Source organism: Phaseolus vulgaris, chromosome 8 (genome assembly GCF_000499845.2).
Source record: "Phaseolus vulgaris cultivar G19833 chromosome 8, P. vulgaris v2.0, whole genome shotgun sequence".
Lineage (NCBI taxonomy): Eukaryota > Viridiplantae > Streptophyta > Magnoliopsida > Fabales > Fabaceae > Phaseolus > Phaseolus vulgaris.
The window spans coordinates 16,116,819-16,143,182 of NC_023752.2; the positions used below are offsets into that span (position 1 = coordinate 16,116,819).

General features: G+C 39.2%; 2 protein-coding genes across 2 annotated transcripts; one reads left to right on the plus strand and one right to left on the minus strand.

Moving 5' to 3' along the window:
* Nucleotides 1-6,544: 6,544 nt before the first annotated feature.
* LOC137824651 (uncharacterized mitochondrial protein AtMg00300-like) lies at nt 6,545-7,144 on the plus strand. Its single transcript, XM_068630316.1, has one exon. The coding sequence runs from the start codon at nt 6,545-6,547 to the stop codon at nt 7,142-7,144; it is 600 nt and encodes a 199-aa protein (XP_068486417.1).
* Nucleotides 7,145-22,563: 15,419 nt separating this feature from the next.
* On the minus strand, nt 22,564-23,989 carry LOC137824652 (uncharacterized mitochondrial protein AtMg00810-like). The gene is made up of 2 exons (XM_068630317.1): nt 23,675-23,989; nt 22,564-23,112 (listed from the first exon to the last, which is right to left on the minus strand). Exons 1-2 carry the CDS (start codon nt 23,987-23,989, stop codon nt 22,564-22,566), a joined length of 864 nt encoding a protein of 287 aa, XP_068486418.1.
* Between the last annotated feature and the right edge of the window lie 2,375 nt (nt 23,990-26,364).

The following is a 26,364-nucleotide window of genomic DNA, read 5'->3' on the forward strand; positions in this document are numbered from 1 at the left end:
TGTTGTTGTCTCCATAGGTGACATGACCTTCTTGCTTAAAGGAGATACTCAGGAACTTTGATTTGTCCCCTGTCATGTGCTTGGAGCATCCACTATCCAAGTACCATAGTTGCTTGCTCTCCTCCAAGATTTCCTACAAAAGAGATTTTCAAGTACAAAGATTTGGTCCCCTTATGAATGTGGGTCCATCTGGTTTATACTCATCAATTAAAGCTTTATTTCCCTTAGGAATCCACTTCATAAGACCTTTAGGAACAACATGTTTTCTGATTTTACAGAACCTCACAGAATGACCTCTTTTCATGCAATAGAAGCATGTAACAATCGGTTGTTTCGATGGTCCAATCGATTATTTTTCTGGCATTTTCGAAAATGATTTTGAAAATCTATCTTGTTTGTTTTGTGGATTAAAATCCAATCCAGATTTTCCAAAAACACAGTTTTGAGATGCTAGAACACTCTCAAAGTTGGATTGACCTTTAGAAAGCTTATCCATTGTTTTAACAAGATAGTGGACCTTTTTCCAAGATTTTCACAATTTTCACAAACTAGAGTATCACACTTGCAAGAGGAGTTTTTGTAAATGATTTCCAGATTTTCAAAATCTGTTTTTGAATGTTCTAAATCCTCTTCAAGTGCCTTTACTATGTTTTCAAGCCAGCTGTTCTTTTCTTTTAACCGATTGTTCAAGAGAGCCAATCGGTTGGCTTCTTCATGTGTTTCTTGAAAGGCTTGAAGTAATTGACCATAATTTTCAGAGTTTGAGGAGTTTGATGAACTTACACTACTTGAGTCATCCTCCCTTCTGGCCATGAAGCAAAGATTGAGGCTTTTCTTATTTTGCCTTCTTTTCCTTCTTGCTTGACTCCTTGTCATTGCTTCCTTTGGTTCATGAGCAGCCTTGAGTGTATCCCACATATCCTTAGCAGTTTTGCACTTTGATATCCTGAAAAATTCATTAGTATCTAGTGCAGAAGCTATAATGTTTTGAGCAGACCGATCAAGCTGGGCCATCTTACATTCATCATTTGTCCATTTAGACAAAGGTTTTGCAATAAAATAATTATCTTTTTTGAACTTTGGAATGTAAGGACCATTCTCAATTGAATCCCAAATTCTTTGATCAATAGATTCAATAAAGATTTTCATTCTTGCTTCCCAAGGTTATCAGACTCGAGAGTTTACTCAGACTCGTGAGAGGTCTATAAACTCGACTCGTAAACCCGACTCGTAGACTCGTAAGAGTCTACTTCAGATAAAAAATTTAATAAAAAAATATTCATATATCAATTTCATATTATTTTACAATTTTTTTATTATGCTGAAACATCAAATCAATAAAAAATAATTTAATCTTAATTCCAATTTTATTTCAGCCATTTTGAATAAAAAAAATCCCCAAATTAGCTTAAAAATAACTCCCAAACCTAAATCCAATCAGCATAAAAATCCCCAAACCCAACCCAATCTAGAAATAATTCCCAACCCTAAACTCAATAAAATAAAGTTAAAAATTCCCAAACCCAACCTAATAATAACCTAACCCAATTAAGTTAAAAACTCCAACCCAACCCAGCCCAGCCCAATCAGGTTCAAAATTACTGACCCAACCCAACTAAAAAATCACTCTCAACCCTAAATCTAACCTTCCCCCAATTAACCCACAAACCCACCTCACTCTCAACCCTAAATGAAGAAGACGCGACAGTGCGACGACAAGGTGGCGCGGCGAGGCACGACAACAGCAAGGCGACGAGGCGAGGAACGGTGACAGTGAAGCATGACAACGAACATCTCAATCGTTTTGGGATTTTTTCATAACTCGTTGACTCGGCCTTGAACTCGCGAGTTTACACCGAGTTCAACGAGTCTGTCCGAGTCTACACCGAGTTTGCCAAAAAACGAGTTTACTCACAGGTTCACTCGCCAGGCACCAGTCAACTCGTAAACTCGAACGAGTTTAAGGGTTCACCTGCGAGTTTGATAACCTTGTTGCTTCCCAAAACTTATAATTCAATCCACAGAATAAAGGTGGTTTGTAGATTGAAGCACCTTCCTCAAAAGATAGTTTTCCAGCCATAGAAAAAAGATTTTTAGATCAACTTGAATAACTTTCAAGAACCAAGCTCTTGATGCCAATTGTTAGAATGGATGGCTTTAAACTAAAGGGGGGGGGGGGGGGGGGCGGGGTGAATTGTTTAAAAAGAATTTTCGTAAACTTTTAAAACAAGAATGGATTTATCTCAGGAAACAATTGATTCAAAAATTCAGTTCGCCAAAACAGCAAGCAAAAGTTGCAGTACCAGAAAAACAATCGGTTGTTTCACAGAAACAATCGGTTGTTTATACCAGCAAACAACAAATCAAACTGAATTTAAAGAGTTAGAGATAGAGAGATTGTACACGGTTGTTTATACTGGTTCACTACAAACCCAGAGCTACATCTAGTCTTCTCAGAAACCCTGAGGAAATCCACTAAGCAATCACACCTTGATCACTTACACAACAACCAAGAGAATGACCTTGAACACCTCAAGAAACACACTCTCCTTGGTCAACAAACCTACACCAAGATTGCTGATCTTGATCCCCTCAAGAACACACAACCAATCTTAGCAAACACAGAAATGAAACTTGTTTTTACAGAGAGTACAAGGATTACACTTGTTACAGAAGATAATCTGAAATCAATACAAGCAGAATCCTATTCCACAACTTTGATCAATCACACACTCTTAGCAATCTCAGCTCTTTGAAAAACTCAAAAACTCTTAGCAAAAACTTGTCAAAGATTGATTGTCAAATCTGTTTTTCTGAATTTATTCAAAGATGTAGTGTAGTTTGTTATCAAATCTTAACAAACTCTTAAATTGCATTAAAAGATTGGTCAAAACATTTAAATATCTGGAGCGTAAGCAGTTAAAACATTTAAAGCTCAGTCAAAGATAAAACAGTTTTTCTGTTATGGTCCCAAAATAAACAATCGGTTGTTTCCTCGAATCAATCGGTTGTTTTGGTTCTTAACAGTTCAACCATTTTAAAAACAGTTTTCAATCTTTTTCTCAAAACACCTAAGTATAAACAATCGGTTGTTTCGACAAAACAATCGGTTGTTTTAACTTAGTTTGAAAACATTTTACTTTCACAAAAATTGAGATGCTTATGCTTTAGATTTAATCAAAGGGTGGATTACAACATTCAAACTACCCCAGAACTAAGCTAAACCAGCACAGCAACACCAAGCACAACAAAGGCTTCAACATCCTTCAAAGGATTTGGATTTTTAACTCTTGTACCTTATTTATAGAGGAATCCATAAATTAAAATTTGATGGTTTTAAACATATTGATAGGAGACTATCTGATCTAGAAGATGACTTTGCAGATCTAAAATAAGGACATTAGACGCAGCAAGGCCATAAGATGTCCTCAAAGAATCATATTCAAAGGAAGCAATAGGCGAAGGATTGTTTGCTCCAGATCGCACACGTTAGACTCAACAAAAGGATTGTGGATTCCTTTCTTCTCACCCTCAAGAGAAGATCCTTGGAAAGAGGAGAGAAGGCGTGAGGACTAGATTTTCATTAAGATATGGAATATTGTTTGCCTTTCTATCCCAAGTGGAGCCAAATAACATCGAAAAGGCTCTAGCTGATGAAGGTTAGAACTTAGCCATGGAGGAAGAGTTCAAGTAGTTAACTATAAATGATGTCTATGTTGAAGAAGAGCATTGATGACTCCAAATCTCCATGGATTACTTGAAGGTTGATTGTAGCTTAGTTGAGTGTGTTTTGGGGTAGTTTGAATTTGTTAATTCACTCTTAGTTTGAATTCAAAGTTGGTTTAATTCAAATCTTTTTTGAAAAGAATGTTTTATGAAGAAGTAGAAAAACAACTAGTTATTTTATCGTTTTAATAAGTTTTTCATACTTAAGGTTTTTGAAACTAGTTTTGGCATATTTGAATTTCGACAAAACAACCGACTGTTTTTTAATTGTCTTAACAAAATTCTGTTAAGTTGGTTAAATCTGCTTTAAATTATTTGAAACTGATTTGGCTTTTATAATAAATGTTTCAACTTCTAATTGGAGTATATATGTTCTATTTTACGCTCCTAGCATTAGTTTTTGCAAGATCAGTTTTTGAAATCAAGTTTTCTCCAAGATTGCTTAAAGCTTTGGATATTTTCTCTAAAAATGAAGTAGGACTTGTTGTGTACTTTGATTTTATTTGTACCAGGTGTGATTAATCTTATTTCCTTCTTCATTTGTAATTTGTAAGTACTAGTGTTCAAAGAGTCAGAGGGTGTTCTGATCTGTGGTGTGATTGTGGTGTGTCAAAGGAAGTGTGTGTTATTTAGGGGATCAAGATCACTTCTTTGGTGGTTGTGTGTTTGTAATCTGGTTTTTGATTGCATAGTGGATACCAGTGGTTTCTGGGAACTGGATGTAGCTTTTGGTATAAGAGTGAAGCAATATAAAATTTCTTGTGTCATTCTTTCTCTCCGTTAACTCTTGTGTATCTATTTTTAGTTGTTTTTATACTCTGCTGATAAAACAACCGGTTGAATTTCTGGAATTCAACTAAAATTGTTTTATAACTTGTGTTCTTTCATTCCTTTGGCTGTGATTCTTCTTTGACTTTCATTATACCTTCAAAGTTTGGGAAAATCTTTTATAAACAATTCACTTCCCTCTTGTTTAAGGCCCTCAATTCTAACAATTGACATCAAGAACTATGTTCTTGAAAGATATTCAAGATGATCAAAAATTCCGAATTGATGGCTGATAAACTACCTTTTGGGGAAGGTGCTTCTATAAATAGACCACCACTGTTTTGTGGTGTGAACTACCAATTTTGGAAGGTAAGAATGAAAATATTTGTTAAATCTATTGACAAATGTATTTGGAATGCAATTAAAAATGGACCTTTTATTCCCATGGTTGAAAATGAAAAAGTTATTTCTGAAAAACCTTGGTCCCAATGGACTGAGCAAGAAAGTAAGAAATCTCAATATAATTGCATTGCTAAGAACATGATCAGATATGCTTTAAGTTCTGATGAGTTTTTCAGGGTATCTCAATGTGAGTCTGCAAAGGAAATGTGGGACACTCTTGAGGTGACTCCGGAAGGGACAAATGGTTTACTCACATACAAGAAAGCATACTCTCATACAAGATTATGAGTTGTTTAGAATGCAGAAGGGTGAAACCATTGTTGAAGTAAAAAAATGGTTTACTCACATAGTAAATCATCTTATGAGTCTTGGGAAAAGTTTTGATAAAGAGGAACTCAACATCAAAGTTCTCAAATGTCTTGATAGGTCATGGCAACCCAAAGTCACTTCCATATCTGAATCGAAAGATCTCACCTCCATAACCATTGTCTCATTGTTTGGAAAGCTAAGAGAGCACGAGTTGGAGATGGATAGGCTGAACCTTCAAGAAAATAAGGATAAATGTGTTAAATCAATTGCACTAAAGGCTGTTGGGAACAAAAGTCGTCAAGACTCAAGTGATGAGGAAACATTTAGCTTGCTGTCCAAGAAATTCAACAAGTTCCTCAAGAAGAGAAATAGCAAGAATCACCTATCCAACAGGTATGACAACAAGAAATCTATCAATTTTAATTCTAACAAATATATTTGCTTTGGATGTGGTGGACATGGTCATATTAAAATTGAATGTCCTAACAAAGAGAGGAAAAACTTCAAGAAGCATGCGAAAAAAGGAAAATCAAGAAGAGTTTAATATGATAACTTCTCAAGCTCCTCTTCAAGTGAAGAAGAAGAAGTAAACTTATGTTTAATGACAAGGCAAGAAATTGATGCAAGTAGTGTAAGTTCCAGCTCTACTATTGATAGTGAAAATTATAGTCAACTTCTCAATGCTTTTAAGGAAACACATGAAGAAGCTAACAAACTGGCTGTTTCAAACAATAGGTTAAGAGGGTTGAATAATTGGCTGGAAAAGAGAGTCAAAGTCTTGGAAGAAGAACTGGAAAACTTGAAAAATGATTTTGAAAATCTGAAACAGTCTTACAAAAGATCTTCTTGGAAGAATGACTCAAATGTTTGTGAAAATTGTGAATCTCTTGAAAAGAAGATTCACTATCTTGTGAAAACTATGGACAAGATTTCTAAAGGAAAATCAAATTTTGAAATTGTCCTAGCATCTCAAAATTGTGTTTTTGGGAAATCTGGACTGGGGTTTAATCCACAGAGCAAGAAGAGTGGTGTTTCTAAGCCTTATTCAACTGTCAGGAAATTTCAACCGGTTGAAAAATTGAAACAACTGGTTGTTATTTGCTTCTATTGTATGAAAAGAGACCATTCTGTTAGGTACTGCAAAATTAGGAAATTTTATGTTCCTAAAGGTGTTATGAAATGGATTCCTAAGAATCTTAAAGCTTCAACACATCCAATTAATGATCATGGACCCAAGTTTGTAAGAGGACCAAATCTTGTTGCTTGACTTTTGTCTTATGCAGATCCCCTGATAGAAAAACAACACATGTGGTATTTTGACAGAGGCTGCTCTAAGCATATGACAAGGGAGAAATCCATGTTTATCAACCTTAGTTTAAAGCAAGAATGGCATGTAACCTATGGGGACAACAATGAAGGAAATATTCTTGGGAGAGGCACCATTAGTGACAAGAGCAACTTCCTAATTCATGATGTTCAATATGTAGAAGGATTGAAGCATAGTTTACTAAGCATTAGTCAGTTGTGTGATAAAGGTTATCAAGTAACCTTCAAATCCAGCACCTGCGAAATTCGTCAACCAAATTCACAGGAAGTATTGTTGATTGGTAAAAGAGTCAACAATGTTTACTTACTTGATATCTCACATCCTTCTTCCCTTGGTTGTCTTCTAACCAAACATGAGGAATCATGGTTATGGCATAGAAGAATAGCTCATATTCACATGTTGCATTTAAATAAGCTTATTTCTAAGGATCTTGTTGTAGGATTACCCAAGTTCAAGTTTGAGAAAGATCACATTTGTGAAGCTTGTCAAAAGGGAAAACAAATTAAACACTCTTTTAAACTGAAAAATGTGGTTTCCACTTCAAAACCCCTTGAGCTGCTTCACATGGATCTTTTTGGTCCTTCTAGAACTATAAGCCTTGGGAGAAACTAATGTGCTCTTGTTGTTGTTGATGACTTTTCCAGGTTTACTTGGACACTCTTTCTAGAATCAAAGAGTGATGCTTTTGTTGCCTTCAAGAAGCTTGCTAAGAGGTTGTAAAACACCAACTGCAACAACATTTGTTATATCCGAAGTGATCATGGTGGAGAATTTCAAAATGAAAAATTTAGTTCATTTTGTGAAAAGCTTGGAATCTTCCACAACTTTTCTGCTCCAAGAACTCCTCAATAGAATGGAGTTGTTGAAAGGAAGAACATGTCTCTTGAAGAGCTTGCAAGGACCATGTTGAGTGAATCTTCATTGCCCAAGTACTTTTGGGCTGATGCTGTCAGCACTGCTTGGCGGATGCCAGTCGCGATTTCTTCAGGGTCGAGTCGTGCTCGGCGACCGAGACCATATGTCTTAGTGGGTCTCTTACTGAGTCCCCTTTCAGATTTGCATATTTCCTTGTCGTTTGACAACTTCACGATTGATGTCCTTAGGGCGCTCAATGCAACTCCTACCCAGCTCCATCCCAATACTTGGGCGTCCATTCAGGCCTTCCGTGTGATGTTTTGCACTTTCATCCTACTCCCTCTTGCTTTCTAAGTTATTATACCTCCCAGCTGTCTGAGCCTGTTTTGTGGCACTCACTGATCAATTGGGCGGGCAACATACTCTTCAATTCCTTCACCACCTCATACAAAAGATTCAAAGAGTGATTTTTTAAAGTTTTTGTTTGCCCGGGAGCCATGCCGTATTTCTTCAATGAAACCGATCGGTCGAGGTTTCCGATGTCTTGGACTAGGAAGCCTCTGAAGTTTAAGGAGTGGCCTCGCCCGACCGAGAGTGTCGAGGAGTTAGAGATTCTCTCTCTCTTTGACGGGCTCCCGAGGAAACTTCCCACACGAAAGCTCATAACTGTGTAAACGAAAACAGCTCGTTGGGCGGCCTTTAAGAGTATGTTGGTTTCTTCTAGCGTCGTTCGGTAACTTTGCTTCTTTCGTTGCAGAAATCATGGTTTAAGATGCTCCTTGGGCGAAGGGATTGTTGGATGCCTTAAAGGAGAGGGTCGCTCAGCGCAAGGGCAAGCCGAGCATTGAATCCCTGACGAACGGGAGAGGGTCAACCGGTGCTGGCCCTTCGGGGAAGAGTAAGAAGAGTCCGAGGGAGGGGGGCAATATAGCCACGACAAATCGCTCGCCTGGGTTGATGCTGACACTGCCTCTTCCTCATCGATCACCGATTGATGTTGACTCGCCGCCAACAGATGATTTCAATCGGTCGATCCCCCCTTCTACTCCTGAGCGTACAATGAAGGTCTGCATGTCACCCCTATCGGTGTTGAGGGGTGACTTACAATTCTCGAGGGGGGTTAAGATTAGCCTTCTAGAGCCAACCCGATAGTTCATCCGAGGGGTTCTCTCGGAGGACCTGTTGCACGGTAGCATTGAGATGACGTGTCGTGTGCTTGCCTTGGCCCACCTGGGTTCTGAGAACTGGGGCCACCATACCAAGGAGATCTCTCGGTTGGAGCATGAGCTCTCTGAGGCTTCGGGCAACCTGAAGCAATCTTTCGCGAATAACACTAAGTACGCGGAGAGGCTTGCTCGGGCGGACACCAAGCAAGAAATTGTAGAGGGTCGGGTAGCCGAGCTTGAGCGACAAGTCGCGAAGATGGTGACCAAGATGGTCCACATGAAGAAGGTTGTGGAGGAGGAAAACAACAAGAACTCGGTGTTGCATGCCGAGAATTCTGAGTTGAAGGCCGAGAAGGGAGCAGTTGAGGCGAAGTTGGACAGGAATATTGACGAAACTTTGGAGTTGCTCAACCAAAGTTTTTTCCAGGTCGTCCGAAAGGCCTATGTCTTCTACAATGGTCCACCATCGTCCAATGAGTTCGACCCTGAAGGTGAAGTATTTGAGGGTCGGATCTTGCCAAGGGCCAAGGTGAGGGCCTTGGAGAGTGCAACTCAACCTGCAGTGATCGAAGGTGCTGAAGGCGAAGATCAACAAGTCTTAGGCTTTTAGTATTTTGTTTCCTTCGGCCGAGATGTGGCCCTTTATCGCTTTTCCTCTGAGGCTGGGGTATGGCCTCCTCCTTCCTTTCTTCATGAATACAATGGTCGTTTTGCTTGCATATTGATTAAGTTTGAGTAATCGGCCGGATAATTAATTGAACAAGTTAAGTAAGCGGTCGGGTAATTGAATTAAACAAAGAAGATTAAGGTTACGACTAGACCGAAATGAGTTATGTGCGGTATCGGCAGGGTATGCCGGTTAAGGCTACATCTAGACTGAACCGAGTTATGTGCGGTATCGGTAGGGTATGTCATTTAAGGCTACGTACAGACCAAACCGAATTATGTAAGGTATCAGCAGGGTATGTCGGTTAAAGCTACATCCATACCAAACCAAGTTTGTGAGGTATCGATAAGGTATGCCAGTTAGGGCTACATCTAAACCGAACCATGTCATCTGGGTGTCTGCAGGGTGCACCAATTAAGGCTTCGTCCAGACCGAACCAAGGTTGCGAGATGCGTGAACTTAGACTAAAACCTTATTGAGGGAAAAATGATCGGATGAAGAAAGAGTGCGTAAATTTTATTAATCAATTGTAATAAAATTTGAGGTGCGTGATATTCCACGTCCTCGGTACAATTTTGCCTGACACTCATTCTAGGTGATATGCCCCCCCAGCTACAACTTCTCGGATTCGAAAGGACCCTTCCCAGTTGGACGAGAACTTTCCTTCATTCTTCCTTGCGTCGCTCCTCATTCTCCAGACGAGATCTCCTTTCTAAAAGCTCCTCACTCGAACCTTTGTGTTGTAGCGCCTTGCTGACCGAAGTTTGCATGCTGCCTCTCGAATCTTGCTCTTATCGTGGAGCTTACTGACTAGGTTTATTTTCACCAAGAAACTTTCTTCGTTCAGGAATAGATCAGACATCTTCCTTCGGACGGTAGGCTCGCCTACCTCAACCAGGATCATTGCTTCGGTCCTGTACGTGAGGTTGTACGGTATCTCTTGGGTGGACGTTTGGGGGGTGCAGCGATATGCCCACAAGACCTCTAAGAGTTCTTCGGTCAATCGACCTTTTTCTTTGCCGAGTCGCTTCTTTATCTCGTTCAAGATAACCTTGTTAGTAGCCTCGGTTTGCCAGTTGGTTTCGGGGGTGCTCGACCGAGGCTGTTACGGATTTAATTTCGAGGCTATCGTAGAAGGATTGGAGTCCTCGGTTGATAAAATGTCGGTCATTGTCGATTATTATCGTGTGCGGCACTCCGAACCGGCAGACAATACTTCGTCATACGAATTTTTCCATTTTTTTGGCAGAAATGGACACGAGTGGCTCAGTCTCGATCCATTTGGTAAAATAGTCGACTCCAACCAGGAGGAATTTTGTCTGACCCTTTCCTGGGGCAAAGGGACCTATGATGTTCATCCCCTAGATGGCGAACGACCATGGGGATGTCATGCTGTGCAGAACTTCTGGCTTGAAGTGGTGTAGGGGACTGACACTTGGCGCATTTCTTAACGCATTTTGTGCAGTCTCCCTAGAGGGTTGACTAGTAATAACCAACCCTGAGAACTTTGGTAGCCATCGTTCGAGCGTCCGAATGACTGTCAAATACCCATTCGTGGATCTCCTTGAGGACATACTCAACCTCGTCCTTAGTGATGCATTTCAGCAACGACATCGAGTAGCCCCTTCGGTATAGGTCTTGGTTGATCATGGTGTACCTTGAACATTGTTGTTTCATTGCTTTCTCCTCCTCTAATTTACACGTGTCGTGTTCAAGATATTCGATGATTGGGGTTATCCAAGTATCGATCTCGACGTTGGTGATCGCTAGGAATTCGGCCTCTGCCACGCTAGGTTGTCTCAGCCAGATTTGCATGACCGACCTATGGTAGCTTTTCTTTTTCGTTGTTGATAGCCGGGACAGAGCATCAGCACGCTTATTCTTCTATTGGCGGATGTGCTCTAACATCGCCCTCTGGAACCGAGCCATGTTGTTACGGACCCTGCGATAATACCTTCCGAGCAAAGGTTCTTTAACTTCAAATTCACCTTTGACCTGTCTGATCATGACTTGGGAGTCGCTCTTGCAAGTTACCTCTTGAGCTCCCATGCCGTACGCCAGGTTCAGCCCGACAAGGAAGGCTTCGTACTCGACCTGGTTGTTGGTGACCTTGTACCCAAACTGGAGGGCTTGTTCCAAGAGGAAGTCACCGGGCCCCTCCAGACAACTCATGCTCCACATGCGCTCTTGTTTGAGGAGCCGTCCACATACAATGTTCATTTGACTGAGAGGTAAGGGATGGGTGTAAGCTCGACAGAGAAGTCAGTCAAGCATTGGGATTTTATGGTGCCTCTCAGCTCGTACCGGATGTCAAACTCTGAAAGTTCAACTGACCACCATATTATTTGTCCTGCAAGATCGGGTTTAGACAAAATTTTAAAGATGGGGTAGTTAGTTCTTACCGTGATGGAGTGGTTCTGGAAGTATGGGCGCATTTGCCTGGCTGTTAGGACTAGGGCGAGGGCCACCTTTTCGATCATCTGGTACCTCGTCTCGGTCACATGGAACATCCAGTTGATGAAGTACACCGGTCGTTCTTCATTATGTTGCACTGACCGCTTCCACAAAGACTGTTAGGTAAACCACAATGGGCTGGTTAGGTTTCGGTTTCTGGATGATTGTTGGTGATGACAAGAAGTCCTTCAGCTATTGGAAGATCTCTTCACACTTATCATCCTAACTGAATTTGGACGCCTTGCAGAGCAGTTGCACCATCGGTCTGGTTGACTCGGCCAGTCGGGGGACGAACCTAGAGAGGGCGGTGAGACGCCCCATTAGTTGTTGGACCTCATTTATGTTATGGGGGCTCCTCATTTCTGTGATCATTCGACACTTGTCCGGGTTGGCCTCGATCCCCTAGCGGGTTAGCATGAACCCCAAGAATTTTTCTCCCTTGACCCCGAACGTGCACTTCTCGGGATTGAGGCTCATGTTTGTACGCCTGAGGGCTTCAAAGACCTCTTCTAGGTCTTTGACGTGCTACTTGAAAGAGTCGAACTTCACCACGATGTCGTCCACACACACTTATACGCACCGACCAATAAGATCCTTGAAGATTTTATCCATGAGTCGTTGGTAGGTGCCCCAACATTCTGTAGCTCAAACAACATTACCTTGTAGTAATAGTTGGAATCCATCGCAAAGGTCGTATTCTCCTTGTCCCAAGGGTGCATGCTTATCTGGTTGTATCCAGAGTAAACGTCCAAGAAACTGAGGATTTTGTGGTCAATCGCTCCATCTACCAGCCGGTCAATGTTGGGGAGTGGATATGAGTCATTTGGGTAGGCTTTGTTCAGGTTTGTGTAATCCACACACATTCTCCATTTTTGGTTTGGTTTGGTTACCATCACTACATTGGCCAACCATGTCGTGTACTGAGCTTCACGAATGAAGCTGGCGGTGAGGAGCTTATAGGTTTCTTCCTTGGCTGCGAGCCTTTTCTCGTCACCATGGTTCCTTTTCTTCTACGTGACTGGGAGCAGTTCTTTGAACACCGAAAGCTTGTGTGTCATGATATCCAAACTTACACCCGACATATCGGATGTCGTCCATGCGAAGAGGTCTACATTCTTCTTTAGCATGGCATGCATCAACTCGGCTTCGGTAACTGTTATGGTCGTGTCGACACAGGTACTGTTCTTCGTCAAGAAGGGGCACTCGACGCAGTTCTTCTCTGGCCTCCAGCCTATCCTCGGTCGTTTGAGGGTCCAGGTCCACCATAGAGACCATATGCTCCATCGACAAGGGTTAGTCTTCTCTACGAGGAGACTTCTATCCTTGAGAGGATTTACGCTTAGGGGATCGGTCATTGCACAACGGCTTGACTCTAAGGCTTTTGGCATAACATTCTTGTGCAATATTCTGATCCACGTGCACCGTGAGAATGTCTCCCGACGATGAAGAAAACTTCATCACTAGATTGGGTGTTGAGACGATCGCCATCAGTCGGTTTATGGACGGTCGTCCGAGGAGGATGTTATATGAGGTGTTAGCATCGATCACCAAGTATCTGATCTTGATGGTCTTGTTGTTCTTCCCCTCTCCGAAGGTGGTGTAAAGCTCGATGTAACCTTTAGTCCCGACCTTTTCACCCGTGAAGTCGACCACATGGTCATTGTACAACACCATCTCCGCCTCGGGTATCCTCATGGATTTAAAGGTTTTCTAGTAGAGGATGCTTACTGAGCTTCCGTGCTCCACCAATGTCTTCATGATGGTTAATTTATCGATATTGACCGATATCACCATCGTCGGTGACGGTGATGGGTGACATCCTTGGCCGGAATGACATCGTACTCACCTTATGCACGACTCAGAGGTGCTTCTTTTGGGAGCTGTTGGAGTTTCCACTGTCGGCAAACCCTCTGGCAATGGTATTGATAACTTCCCGGTCGCCTCTTCTTTCATTTCCCCGGGGAGGGTTCTCTCTACGTGGAGAGTCGTCCCTCCATGGCCGATGCTCTGGTCGGCGGTCGTCCCTGGCCCTTTGAGGATAATAGTTTCTCTGCTTTGTGGGCTCGTCCCGCTTGGGACCGTCTCGTGCCTCGGGCACCCTGGACGAAGCGTTGTAGGTGTCCAGCTTGGATAAGTTCATCTATCTTATCCTTAAGGGCTTGACATTCTTCAGTGGAATGTCTGCTGCTTTTGTGGTACCGTCACCTCTTCCTGCGGTCGGCATTTTTGGGGCTTGATGCCTTCCTGGGCGGAGGGATCTGTTGGGTTTAATAGTGCCAAAGTTCAAGAGGGGGGTGGGGGGGGGGGGGGTGAATTGACCTTTTAAAAGTTTCTCGCAGAATCAATGTTTATCACGGTACACAGAAAATAAATCGATTTATTTGGAAATGAACAGATTTATTTTGGCACTGTTTTATGTTTGAAAACGTTTATATCAGCCAAGTTAATCACGAGATTATGCAGATTGATTTTCCAGATACACACACACTGATTTTAGGAGTATATTATGAAAAACACAAAACAGTGACCTTCAATTTTATAGGCAAGTGATAAGGTTCAATTATTAGCTTGACAATCAATTGGGTAACCTATCACAATCCACCTGTTCCAGTTGTATTTAACAAATCATATATCTTCTTCACAGAACCAAGCTGATTTTCCAGAAAATAAGAACCGTATGAACAAGCCAGAAAGAACAGATTTATTTTTAATTGAACAAATTCAATTTTTGGCAGATTAACAGATAAGCGTGAATTAAAGTGCAGAGATTAAGGGAGAATGAACACAAAGCAATTATACTGGTTCACTCCAATGAGCTGCATCCAGTCTTCACCTAAACCAAGGTGAAATTCACTAAATCACAATTCAAACAACCACAAACACCACTGTTCTTGAACCCTACAAGAACTTTGGTACACTTGCTGAAAAACACTATTTCAACATACACACTCTTCAAGAAACCCTATCAAGAAGAGTTTACAACCACACTTTTACAAGAAATGAAATGTGAAACGAATACACCTGATAGAGGATGCATAAATCTGCCTTAAACCAGTAGAACAGATCGCTTAAACAGTAGCAGCACCTCTCACCAAGCTTTGGAACCAAACAAGAACAAGCACACTTTTGATTTTGGAAATCTTTCAAGAACAAATGCTAATTCTTTGTAAATCCTTAATTCTCTTATGCAAAACTTGTTTTCTCAATTGTATGATCTCTTTTTAAACACAGAAACAAGTTTTCTTTTTATAGAAAAACAACTTATAACAGATTTTCAAAAAACAGTTAAAGATGTTATAAAAAGAACATATTGAAAATAAAATGAACATATTTATTTTCAAAAGCGGTTAGAGAATATGTTATGTGAAGGAGACTCAGTCAACTATTCTGGTGCAGAAACAAAACGAAAAACCATTTAAGATAAACATGGCACCAGACTAAAAAGAATCTATTCGTTTACAGATGAACAAATTTATTTTTCAAAACGATAACAGAAAAGACTTAACTATTGAAACACAGTCATTTTGAAAGATTGAAGACTTAGTCAAAATACTTGATGCACAAAATCTGATTTTCACAAGACTTAGCCAAAGCATCAGTTTAAAAAATAATTTGTTTATTTAGAAAAGAACAGATTTATTTTTATGCAGTAAAGGTGTTTTTTGTAAAACATGTGAAAAACAGTTAAAGAAATTTTGTGCTTGCTCTTATCACATGGTTTGGGCTTAAGAGGTGAGTTACTCAGCAAAAAACCTACTCTTAAACAACCTCTAAACTCTACCTAAGACATTCTTAAAACAAATGTAAATATACATGAAATGTACACAAATGTCTTCATCAAACACATGTCTTGAAGGGGCAGCAACCATCTTCAACAATCTCCCCCTGTTTGATGGAGACAAATCCCCATAGCTCTATTGCTTTAAGAACCTGTACTGCACCAAATACTAAACCAGAAAATTGAAACATTGAATAACATGTGAATTAGTTTTAAGGTGCAGAGTGTAACTTCCTGTTTCAGCTAGCTTCACCTAGCATGGTGAGCTATTTTTCTCCCCCTTTGGATTCATCAAACAAAATTTAAGCATAAGGGAAGATAAAACAGAAACATAACCATAACAGTCCAAGAAACACAGACAAATTGTTCAGCATTACAGAAATTAAAAACTGATAAAAGAAAGCATGGAAAGCAAGATACTACTAGTCCTTGTAGTATAACTCTGCAAGCTGCAACTGAAGGAGGCTTTTATTAAAGGAGGAAGAGGACATCCACCCTCACATTTGAAGTTCTTCCTTCTAGTCTTCTCAAAATTAAAAGAAGACATAAAATAAAGTAAGGATCAAGCCTAAAGCCAAAGAAGTCTACAAGCCGTCAAAGAATGGGCTTCAAATAAATATCTCTCTTTATAGTTTCTTTTATAAAATGTAGAATGTTTAAATATATAGTTTTTAGGAAGGTGCTTAGAGGGAAACCTTAGATACCTCTTTTGTAAAAGCATCTTTAGGCATTAGTTTAGAATTTTCTAGAAGGTGACTCTTCATGCTTCACTTTAGGTGCTAGAAGTGAGTAGCATGCAAGGGACTTTTGGTTAGCTTGTTTTGTAAGCTTCATGACCAGCCCTTGCTCCTATAAAAGGAGGGCTTAGGTCCTTCATAATGCAGATTTGGAAATTGTAATAGAGAAACTCTACTCAAATTGAGAGAGAATTGTGAGAACTTTGTCTTCTCCTACACCTTGTCTTATCTTGAGTGCCTTGGTTCTCTCAAGTGGCGGCTTCCCACACTTATCTTGGAGAATTCATACTTCAAGTGGCGTATTCATCAACCAAGTTCTTCAACCACATAAGTCTTCTCTCTTTTCCATCTAGTTCTTCCATTTCCATGTCCATATGAACTCCAAAACAAGTGTAGTTTCTTTTAATCGGTTCATCTTCCTTTTCTTACACTTTTGTTCGGTTCTTTTCAATTTCTCACCGTTTTAATTCGGTTCAGTAGCTTCTTTTCATGTTTTGTTCGGTTCAATTGCTTTCTTTAGAGTTTCAATCGGTTCATTTACTTTCTTGTTCAATTTAATCGGTTCAATTGGCAAGAAATGGAACTTCCATGTGAGTTTGGTGTTTGGTGCAAGTTTTGGTGAGTTCTTGAAACATAGAACATTGATCCATCTCTATAAAAGTGCCTATTCAATCTCCAACTCAAGTTGATTTCATAAAATGTCAAAGAATCATCTATATCTTGCTATTGGAATCATATCATGTGGTATCATGAGTCTTAGGTTTGTTCTTGTTTAATTTTGAGTTGTGTTGCACTTTTAATTCAAGAGCTCTATCTTCTTGTTTTTTCTTTTCTGTTTTTAGGATTATAATTGAGTATTCTTGCTGTTTTCTTAATTGTGGATACCAAGTGTTTGTGTTTTTTCCTTTTTGAATCCATACAAGTTTTGTCATAGTCATGTTTTTCCATGAATGTCATCACTTCTTGTAGTACTTTTATTGAATTTTTTGTTTCTTGCTTTGGTGTAATCCAGTTTTCTGAACTTGTGTTTTGACCCTTTGTGCATTTTCTGTTTTAGTTTTGAGTTCATACTTGTATTTTAGATCTATACAAGTTGCTATACATCATTTTCCATTATGTCTTTGCTATTTCATAATTCTGTTTTTCATTCCTGTTAGGATTACTCTGTTTTCTGAAAACGTGCTTACTGTTTTTCCTTATTGCAATTGATTTACTCACTGGAAAATTCTGAAATTCTGGATTTGTGTTCTTCAATGTGTTAGAAAAGAGTAGAAAAAAGAAGTACTCAAAAATTCAAAGTACACAAAAAATGATAAATAAAATACGAACAGTGTACAATTCTGCCGAAAAAAATACGATAATCTGGCAGCGATTTTGAAAAATTTATCTCAATTAATTGGCTTACTGTTTTTAAGTAATTCCAGTGCCATTATTGAGTTAACATCTTGAAGTTTCTGTGGTTTAAATTTCATAATCCAGTTCGCTCTATATCATTCCAGTTAAATCAGTGAACATCAAGCACAGTTTGCATAAAAAAAAAATTTCCAGTAGCTTATTTTTGTTTTCTTCATCTAATCTAGTGCTTTTCTTTAGGTATTCTTTTGTGTGCCTACTTTTTCATTGAGTTCCTTATTTTTCTTGCTTGTCTCTTGTTCTTTAATCTTTGAGTTTGTCTTATATCTAGTATTCCTTTTGTTCTAGCCTTTCATTGCTTATACTTTTTCTTGATTGTCTTTATTGCTTCATTGGTTTTGTTGTGGTTGGCTTTGAGATTGGTGTGCCTTGCTTTGACATATTTCATTTGAGGATTCCAAGACCTCAAGATCAGATTGGTGCAGGGACATTATTTCTTTGAGAGTGACCTCTTTTTAAGACCACATTCACTTCGGCCATTTGGTTGCCAAACTCACTGTTTTTGCTAATTTTGTTTCTTGACTTGTTTGCTGTTTTTGTGTGTTTGCTGTTTTTATTTGCAAATGGCTGGATTTTCAAGTGATGCATCCTACAAGCAGCATTCTCCTTCCAAAGCTTCGGTCCTTGGTGAATTACATGAAGCACAACGCACCATTAGGCGTTTGGAAAAGAAATTGCAAAAGATGGAGGTGCAACAAGCTAGGCCATCTCACTCTATCCATGAGGAGCATCATGCACATAGACCTTCAACAAGAGGTTCTTCCAATGACATAGGCCGTGAAGAAGACCATAGGACAAGGAGGACTCCACCCCAATTCCATGGACATAGACATCACAACCAAGGGGAGAGACATCACCATGGAAATGGCTTCTACCAAGATGCAAAGGCTAGGCTACCTTTGGTCAAGTTTCCTTGTTTTAATGGCTCTAGTGATTCTAATGTATATTTAGATTGGGAGGCTAAGTGTGAACAAATATTTGAGATCCATGAGATCTAAGATGAGCACAAGTTTAAGCTAGCCACCTTAGAATTTAGTGATTATGCCAAAGAATGGTGGCATAAAATTGTAATGGACATTATATATCGCAAGAAACCTCCCGTGGTTTCTTGGAATACTTTGAAAGAGTATATGCGCACGAGGTTTGTTCCTCATTCTAGGAAGGAACACTTGTTGAAGTTCCAAAGGCTTCCTCAAGGACATAGGATGGTAGATGAATACTTTAAAGATTTTGAAACCACTTTGACTAAAATGAATATGCATGCTAATGAAAAGTCAAAGATAAAATGGTTTGTCCGTGGTTTAAGAAGAGATATTAGAGAATTTATAGAATTAAATGAGTACTCTTCTTTGAAGCAAGTGCTTCGCATAGCCATCAAGATGGAATTATATCTTTTGAAAACCACGTCTACAAAACAAGTTTCTACTACAAATTCTTCTACTCCTAAGTCACCTACCAAAACTTCCAATATAAAATGTTTTAAATGTTTAGGTTCTGGGCACATAGCTCTTCATTGTCCACAAAAAACCTTAATGACAAACAAGGTAAAACAAGACCTACCTCACCCACCTCCCTCACGTAAAAATGAAAAAGACAAAGAAAGCCAAGTTGACATGAGTCTTATCCTTTCACCTTCAAGGTGTTTTCCTTCCTTATCTTTTTCATTACCCAAGGTTTCTATTTCAACACCATCTTGGTTAAAAAGTGTTAGGGATGATTTCATACCTCCTAATGGTTTTCACCATTTAAGAGGTCTTTTTCCAAAAGATATCATCATTCCCAAACAAATTTTTCCAACTTGGTCGATTTATAGAACCTCCTTTTCTGAACTCCCATTGTTTACAAATGATAAGTCATGTTTACATTTTTCTTCCACTTTTAATTGTAAAACTAAACTGACTTTGTTATATGCAGGGATTCAGAATTCGTGGACGAATTCTCTCCAACTCCAGGAGTATGATGAGAATCAAATAAAGGAGGCTTTTATTAAGGGAGAAAGAGGACATCCACCCTCACATTTGAAGTTCTTCCTTCTAGTCTTCTCAAAATTAAAAGAAGACATAAAATAAGTAAGGATCAAGCCTAAAGCCAAAGAAGTCTACAAGCCGTCAAAGAATGGGCTTCAAATAAATATCTCTCTTTATAGTTTCTTTTATAAAATGTAGAATGTTTAAATATATAGTTTTTAGGAAGGTGCTTAGAGGGAAACCTTAGATACCTCTTTTGTAAAAGCATCTTTAGGCATTAGTTTAGAATTTTCTAGAAGGTGACTCTTCATGCTTCACTTTAGGTGCTAGAAGTGAGTAGCATGCAAGGGACTTTTGGTTAGCTTGTTTTGTAAGCTTCATGACCAGCCCTTGCTCCTATAAAAGGAGGGCTTAGGTCCTTCATAATGCAGATTTGGAAATTGTAATAGAGAAACTCTACTCAAATTGAGAGAGAATTGTGAGAACTTTGTCTTCTCCTACACCTTGTCTTATCTTGAGTGCCTTGGTTCTCTCAAGTGGCGGCTTCCCACACTTATCTTGGAGAATTCATACTTCAAGTGGCGTGTTCATCAACCAAGTTCTTCAACCACATAAGTCTTCTCTCTTTTCCATCTAGTTCTTCCATTTCCATGTCCATATGAACTCCAAAACAAGTGTAGTTTCTTTTAATCGGTTCATCTTCCTTTTCTTACACTTTTGTTCGGTTCTTTTCAATTTCTCACTGTTTTAATTCGGTTCAGTAGCTTCTTTTCATGTTTTGTTCGGTTCAATTGCTTTCTTTAGAGTTTCAATCGGTTCATTTACTTTCTTGTTCAATTTAATCGGTTCAATTGGCAAGAAATGGAACTTCCATGTGAGTTTGGTGTTTGGTGCAAGTTTTGGTGAGTTCTTGAAACATAGAACATTGATCCATCTCTATAAAAGTGCCTATTCAATCTCCAACTCAAGTTGATTCCTTAAAATGTCAAAGAATCATCTATATCTTGCTATTGGAATCATATCACTACTAGTCCTTGTAGTATAACTCTGCAAGCTGCAACTGAAATCCTTCATTTTGATCATCAAGGTGCTGAAACCTTGCTTGAGTGGTCTCAAAATATGCCCTCTGTTCTGCTGTCATGACATCAAGGCGATACAGAACATGACTTTCGAACATGGATAATGGTTCACCTCTGTATTCTGGAGTTTGATAGGCAACAATAGCATTCTGATGAGTTGCAACAGCCTCTTCATGCACTGATTGGGGAGCAGGTGAGTCTCCTCTGATTTCTACAGATGGAGAGCTTGTCCTATGACTTCCAGCATGACCAGCAGATGGCTCTTGCCCGTAGGAGTGATGGATAACATAACATGAGTGTTCTGCAGCTTGAACCGTGTCATCTTCCATGGGAACAACCTCATCTTCATCTTCATTGTTGAGGTTTGAGGCTCCACGTTCTTCTTGAGGATCCTTGCCTTTGAGAATCACCCAACTGTCCTCCACTTTGTGAAACCCCATTTTTGTGAGGGTTGAGTTGTCAATCTCACTCACAATTTTGATGGGTTCATTTCGCTCATTTGAAGTGTCAATGCCAAAGTGGTCAATCAATTTTGAAACAAGTATAACATAAGGAAAGCGATAATCAGTTAACCTTTTGGATTTCATCATGTGCTCATTGATGATGAACACCCAGTTTAACTTGATCAGATTCATGATGCAGTATAGAAGGATTAAATCCTCTTCATGTAAAACAACATGATTTGTACCTCTTGGGATGACCTGCCATGCTATAATGTAGGCAACAAGACGTGGTGCAAGGTTCAAATGACCTGCATGGAATCTGCTTATGCTCTGGGTAGGGGTCCTCATACAGCTCTTGTAATATTGCAGTTTATTGAATTCCTGAATCCCACTGGTGTTTCCTTTTCCCACTTTCAGTCCAGAATATTTGATTCCAGCCACTGAATTCCAAACATCACTTATGACCTTCATTTTGATCCCTTTCACATAGGAGACAATGTTCTTTCCATCCAGTGTTAGATTAGTGTAAAACACCTTAACTAAATCAGGATACACATTACCCGTTAATTCCAACAGCTTTTTCAGTTTCTGATGCTTCAATGCAGCCCTTGTTTCTGCCAGTTTTTCTGATTTCAGCCAGTTGAAATCCAGCACCTTGGGTATGTTAATCTGCTTTCTGCTCATTTCGTTGATGTAGGCATTGATACCCTCTTCATCTCCAGCAAACCAGCCTTCAAGCACTCCTTGAAATGTGCTTTGCCTGTTCTGGTTTTTCTTTTTCTGTCTTGAAGAAGAAGCCATGGTTGAACCAAAATTTTCTCTTTGTTTCAAATGGTGAGAACCGAAAATGGACAACACATGTGGGTAGCAGATTTTTACACATATTTATATTGTAAAAAGAATGAGTTGATGTGGCAGTTATGAATGGATATGCATGAAGATTTTATGCTCTGAAATTGTGCAGAAAATCTTTGAAAATATGCAGCAAATATTTAGGGTCACGAAGCACACATACCACACCTTGATTGAGCACCCAAACCATCAAATCGGTTACATAACCATGGCCAAAACCGTCAAAGGTACAGAGGTTAATGCCTACTAAGTCAGTCAATCAGTCAAAGATAAGAATTTCTCTTTCCTAGTCATCAATGCATATCAGTACTAAAAAAATAAACAAATTTAATTTTTCACTGCGAGGTACAATTAACATTTATAATTCCCAATTCATTTAACAGAAAATTAAACCTATCTTTAGCCAATGGTTTTGTGAACAAATCAGCAAGCTGTAAATCTGTACCAATGAACTTAATTTCACATGTTCCATTTGAAATGTGTTCCCTTAGGAAATGATGCCTAATTTCAATGTGTTTGGTTCTTGAATGCATGACAAAATTTTTGGTTAAGTTGATTGCACTTGTGTTATCACACAACAGAGGTATATGGTTAAGTAAGATACCAAAGTCATTCAATTGCTATTTTAGCCATATGGTTTGAGCACAACAACTCCCTGCTGCAATGTACTCTGCTTCAGCAGTGGAGAGAGCAACACAAGCCTGTTTTTTGCATTGCCATGAGATCAAGCTTGATCCAAGCAAGTGACAGGTTCCACTGGTGCTCTTCCTATCAATTTTACAACCTGCATAGTCTGAATCAAAATATCCAGTTAAACTTAATGAGATGTTACCTGGATACCACAAGCCAACCTCTTTAGTTCCTTGCAAATACTTCAAAATCCTTTTGGCAGCATTGTAGTGTGATTCTTTAGGAGTAGATTGAAACCGAGCACACATGCACACTGCAAACATTATGTCAGGCCTGCTGGAAGTGAGGTACAATAGAGATCCTATGAGTCCTCTGTATTTGGTTTCATCAATAGAAATTCCAGCTTCATCATGATCCAAGTGACAACTACTTGAGAAGGGTGTGCTGGTTGGTTTGCACTTGTCCATTTCAAATTTCCTCAGCAGATCTTTGCAATACTTAGCTTGATTTAAGAAAATGCCATCCTTGAGTTGTTTGACCTGCAAGCCTAGAAATTAGTTCAACTCACCCATCATTGACATTTCAAACTCACTCTTCATGATTTCCACAAAAGTTTCACACAATTCTTCATTGTTTGATCCAAAAATGATAACATCCACATATACTTGTACTATAATTGTGTCATCTCCTTTCTTCTTAATGAATAAGGTCTTATCTGATGTGCCTCTGTCATAGCCTTGTGAGATGAGGAAATCACTTAGCCTCTCATACCATTGCCTAGGAGCTTGCTTGAGCCCATAGAGAGCCTTTTTGAGTTTGAACACGTGTCCTAGATGTTGATGGTCTTCAAAACTTGGTGGTTGTGAAACAAATACCTCTTCATTTATAACCATTCAAGAAGGCACTCTTCACATCCATTTGGAATAGCTTGAACCCTTTGATGCAAGAGAAGGCAAGTAGCAATCTGACAGCTTCTAGCTGAGCCACTGGTGCATATGTCTCATCATAGTCTATTCCTTCTTCTTGATTATACCCTTTAGCCATCAGCCTAGCCTTATTTCTGGTAATCACCCCATACTCATCCATTTTGTTTCTAAATACCCATTTTGTTCCAATTATATTCATCTCAGGTATTCCAGGAATAAGAGTGCAGACCTCATTTAGAGCAAATTGATTCAGTTCCTCTTGCATGGCCAGAATCCAGTTGCTGTCCTTGAGAGCCTCATTCAGATTTTTGGGTTCTACTTGAGATACAAAGGTCATTGTTTCACATAAGTTATTCAAGGACTTTCTAGTTGACACTCCTTTCTCAATGTTCCCAATGACATTATCAAGGGTTAGGTCTCTCGGGTTTTTCCCCTCTTTTGGCAAACCTGCAGACACAGTAGGTTCTCCTGTGCCACAACCAAGACTCATCACTTCAGAGGAATCACTTGAGATTGTGCAGCCTTTTGACTTGAAGTTCACCTTGTATCCTTTGTCACAAAGTTGACTTACGCTGAGAAGGCTATGCTTGAGTCCTTCTACATAAAGCACATTCTCAATAGTGGTTGAATTCCATGTTCCAACAGTGCCTCTGCCCAAAATCCTTCCTCGGTTATTATCACCATAGGTTACATGTCCCTCTGCTTTGAGCTTCAAGCTAGTGAATTTTGTAAGATCTCCAGTCATATGCTTGGAATAGCCACTATCCAAGTACCACTGATTTTTCTTGCTACCAATTGAATCAGAGATTGACTCCTCATCCTTCATCATGAAGCACAAATTGTTTTCCTCACTCTCAGTTGAAGAGCTGCTGGTAGAAGATACTTCATTTTCTTCCCATGAGATGTAAGCTCTTCTTGCCTTGTTCCTTTCAACTTTCTTGCTGGCAGATTTGTCCTTTGATTGATTGTTTGGACAATCCATTTTGATGTGCCCTGTTTTGCCACAGCCAAAGCAAGTATAGTTAGAGGAATTTGAGTCATTAGGTTTAGGATACCTTCTTTTCTGCTGGTTCCTATCTCTGCTTTTCTTCTTCAAGAATTTGCTGAATCTCTTTGTAAGAAGACTAATTGTTTCATCATTTTCAGCATCTTCTTTTTCCTCCTTGATCTCATTCTGTTCACTTGCTTTCAGTGCAAGTCCTTTGGGTTTTCTTTCCACTGTTTCCCGCTCTTTGAGTCTCTTGAGCTCCATCTCATGCTCCATTAGCTTTCCAAAGAGTGCAGCAGTTCCCAGCTTTGACAGATCACGGCTTCCGATATGGAAGTCACCTTTGGTTGCCAGCTTCTGTCGAGGCACTTCAGCACTTTTATGTTGAGTTCCTCTTTGTCAAATTCCTTTCCCAAACCAATAAGGTGATTCACAATATGAGTGAACCTTTTCTGCACATCAACAATGCTCTCCTCGGGTTGCATTCTAAACAATTCATATTCTTGGATGAGAGAATGTTTTCTTGACCTCTTCACATCTTCAGTACCCTAATGAGTGACTTCTAAGACCTCCCACATCTCCTTAGCTGAATTGCATTGGGATATCCTGAAGAACTCATCCATTGTTAATGCGGAGGTTATGATATTCTTGGCCACAAGATCATATTGAGCCTTCTCCTTTCGGTCTCATTCCATTCAGATCTTGGCTTTACCACTTCTTCATCCTTAACAACCTGCATTGGCACATAGGGTCCATGGACCACAGCTTCCCAAATTAATGCATCAATAGATTCCATGAAAATTTGCATTCTAATTTTCCAAAACACATAATTCATTCCATTGAACTCATTCTATTAACACCAGATCCCTCAGCAAAAAGCATTTTAAACTCAGACATTATTGCAAACAAACTTGATTAAAATACAAGTCCTAGCTCTTGATACCAATTGTTGGGTTTAATAGTGCCAAAGTTCAAGAGGGGGGTGAATTGACCTTTTAAAAGTTTCTCGCAGAATCAGTGTTTATCATAGTACACAGAAAATAAATCGATTTATTCGAAAATGAACAGATTTATTTTGGCACTGTTTATGTGTGAAAACGTTTATATCAACCAAGTTAATCACGAGATTATGCAGATTGATTTTCCAGATACACATAGTGATTTTAGGAGTATATTATGAAACACACAAAACAGTGACCTTCAATTTTATAGGCAAGTGATAAGGTTCAATTATTAGCTTGACAATCAATTGGGTAACCTATCACAATCCACCTATTCCAGTTGTATTAAATAGATCATATATCTTCTTCACAAAACCAAGTTGATTTTCCAGAAAATAAGAACTGTATGAACAAGCCAGAAAGAACAGATTTATTTTTAATTGAACAGATTCAATTTCTGGCAGATTAACAGATAAGCGTGAATTAGAGTGCAGAGATTAAGGGAGAATGAACACAAAGCAATTATACTGGTTCACTCCAATGAGCTACATCCAGTCTTCACCTAAACCAAGGTGAAATTCACTAAATCACAATTCAAACAACCACAAACACCACTGTTCTTGAACCCTACAAGAACTTTGGTACAGTTGCTGAAAAACACTATTTCAGCATACACACTCTTCAAGAAACCCTATTAAGAAGAGTTTACAACCACAGTTTTACAAGAAATGAAATGTGAAACGAATACACCTGATAGAGGATGCATAAATCTGCCTTAAACTAGTAGAACAGATCGCTTAAACAGTAGCAGCACCTCTCACCAAGCTTTGGAACCAAACAAGAACAAGCACACTTTTGATTTTGAAAATCTTTCAAGAACAAATGCTAATTCTTTGTAAATCCTTAATTCTTTGATGCAAAACTTGTTTTCTCAAT

Coding starts and splice junctions, on each gene's coding strand:
- LOC137824651 (XM_068630316.1), top strand. CDS start 6,545: ATGACAAGGGAGAAATCCATGTTTATCAACCTTAGTTTAAAGCAAGAA.
- LOC137824652 (XM_068630317.1), bottom strand. CDS start 23,989: ATGAGTCTTGGTTGTGGCACAGGAGAACCTACTGTGTCTGCAGGTTTG. Junction 23,113..23,674: donor ATATAATTGGAACAAAATGG/GTATTTAGAAAC, acceptor CTAGGCTTGCAG/GTCAAACAACTCAAGGATGG.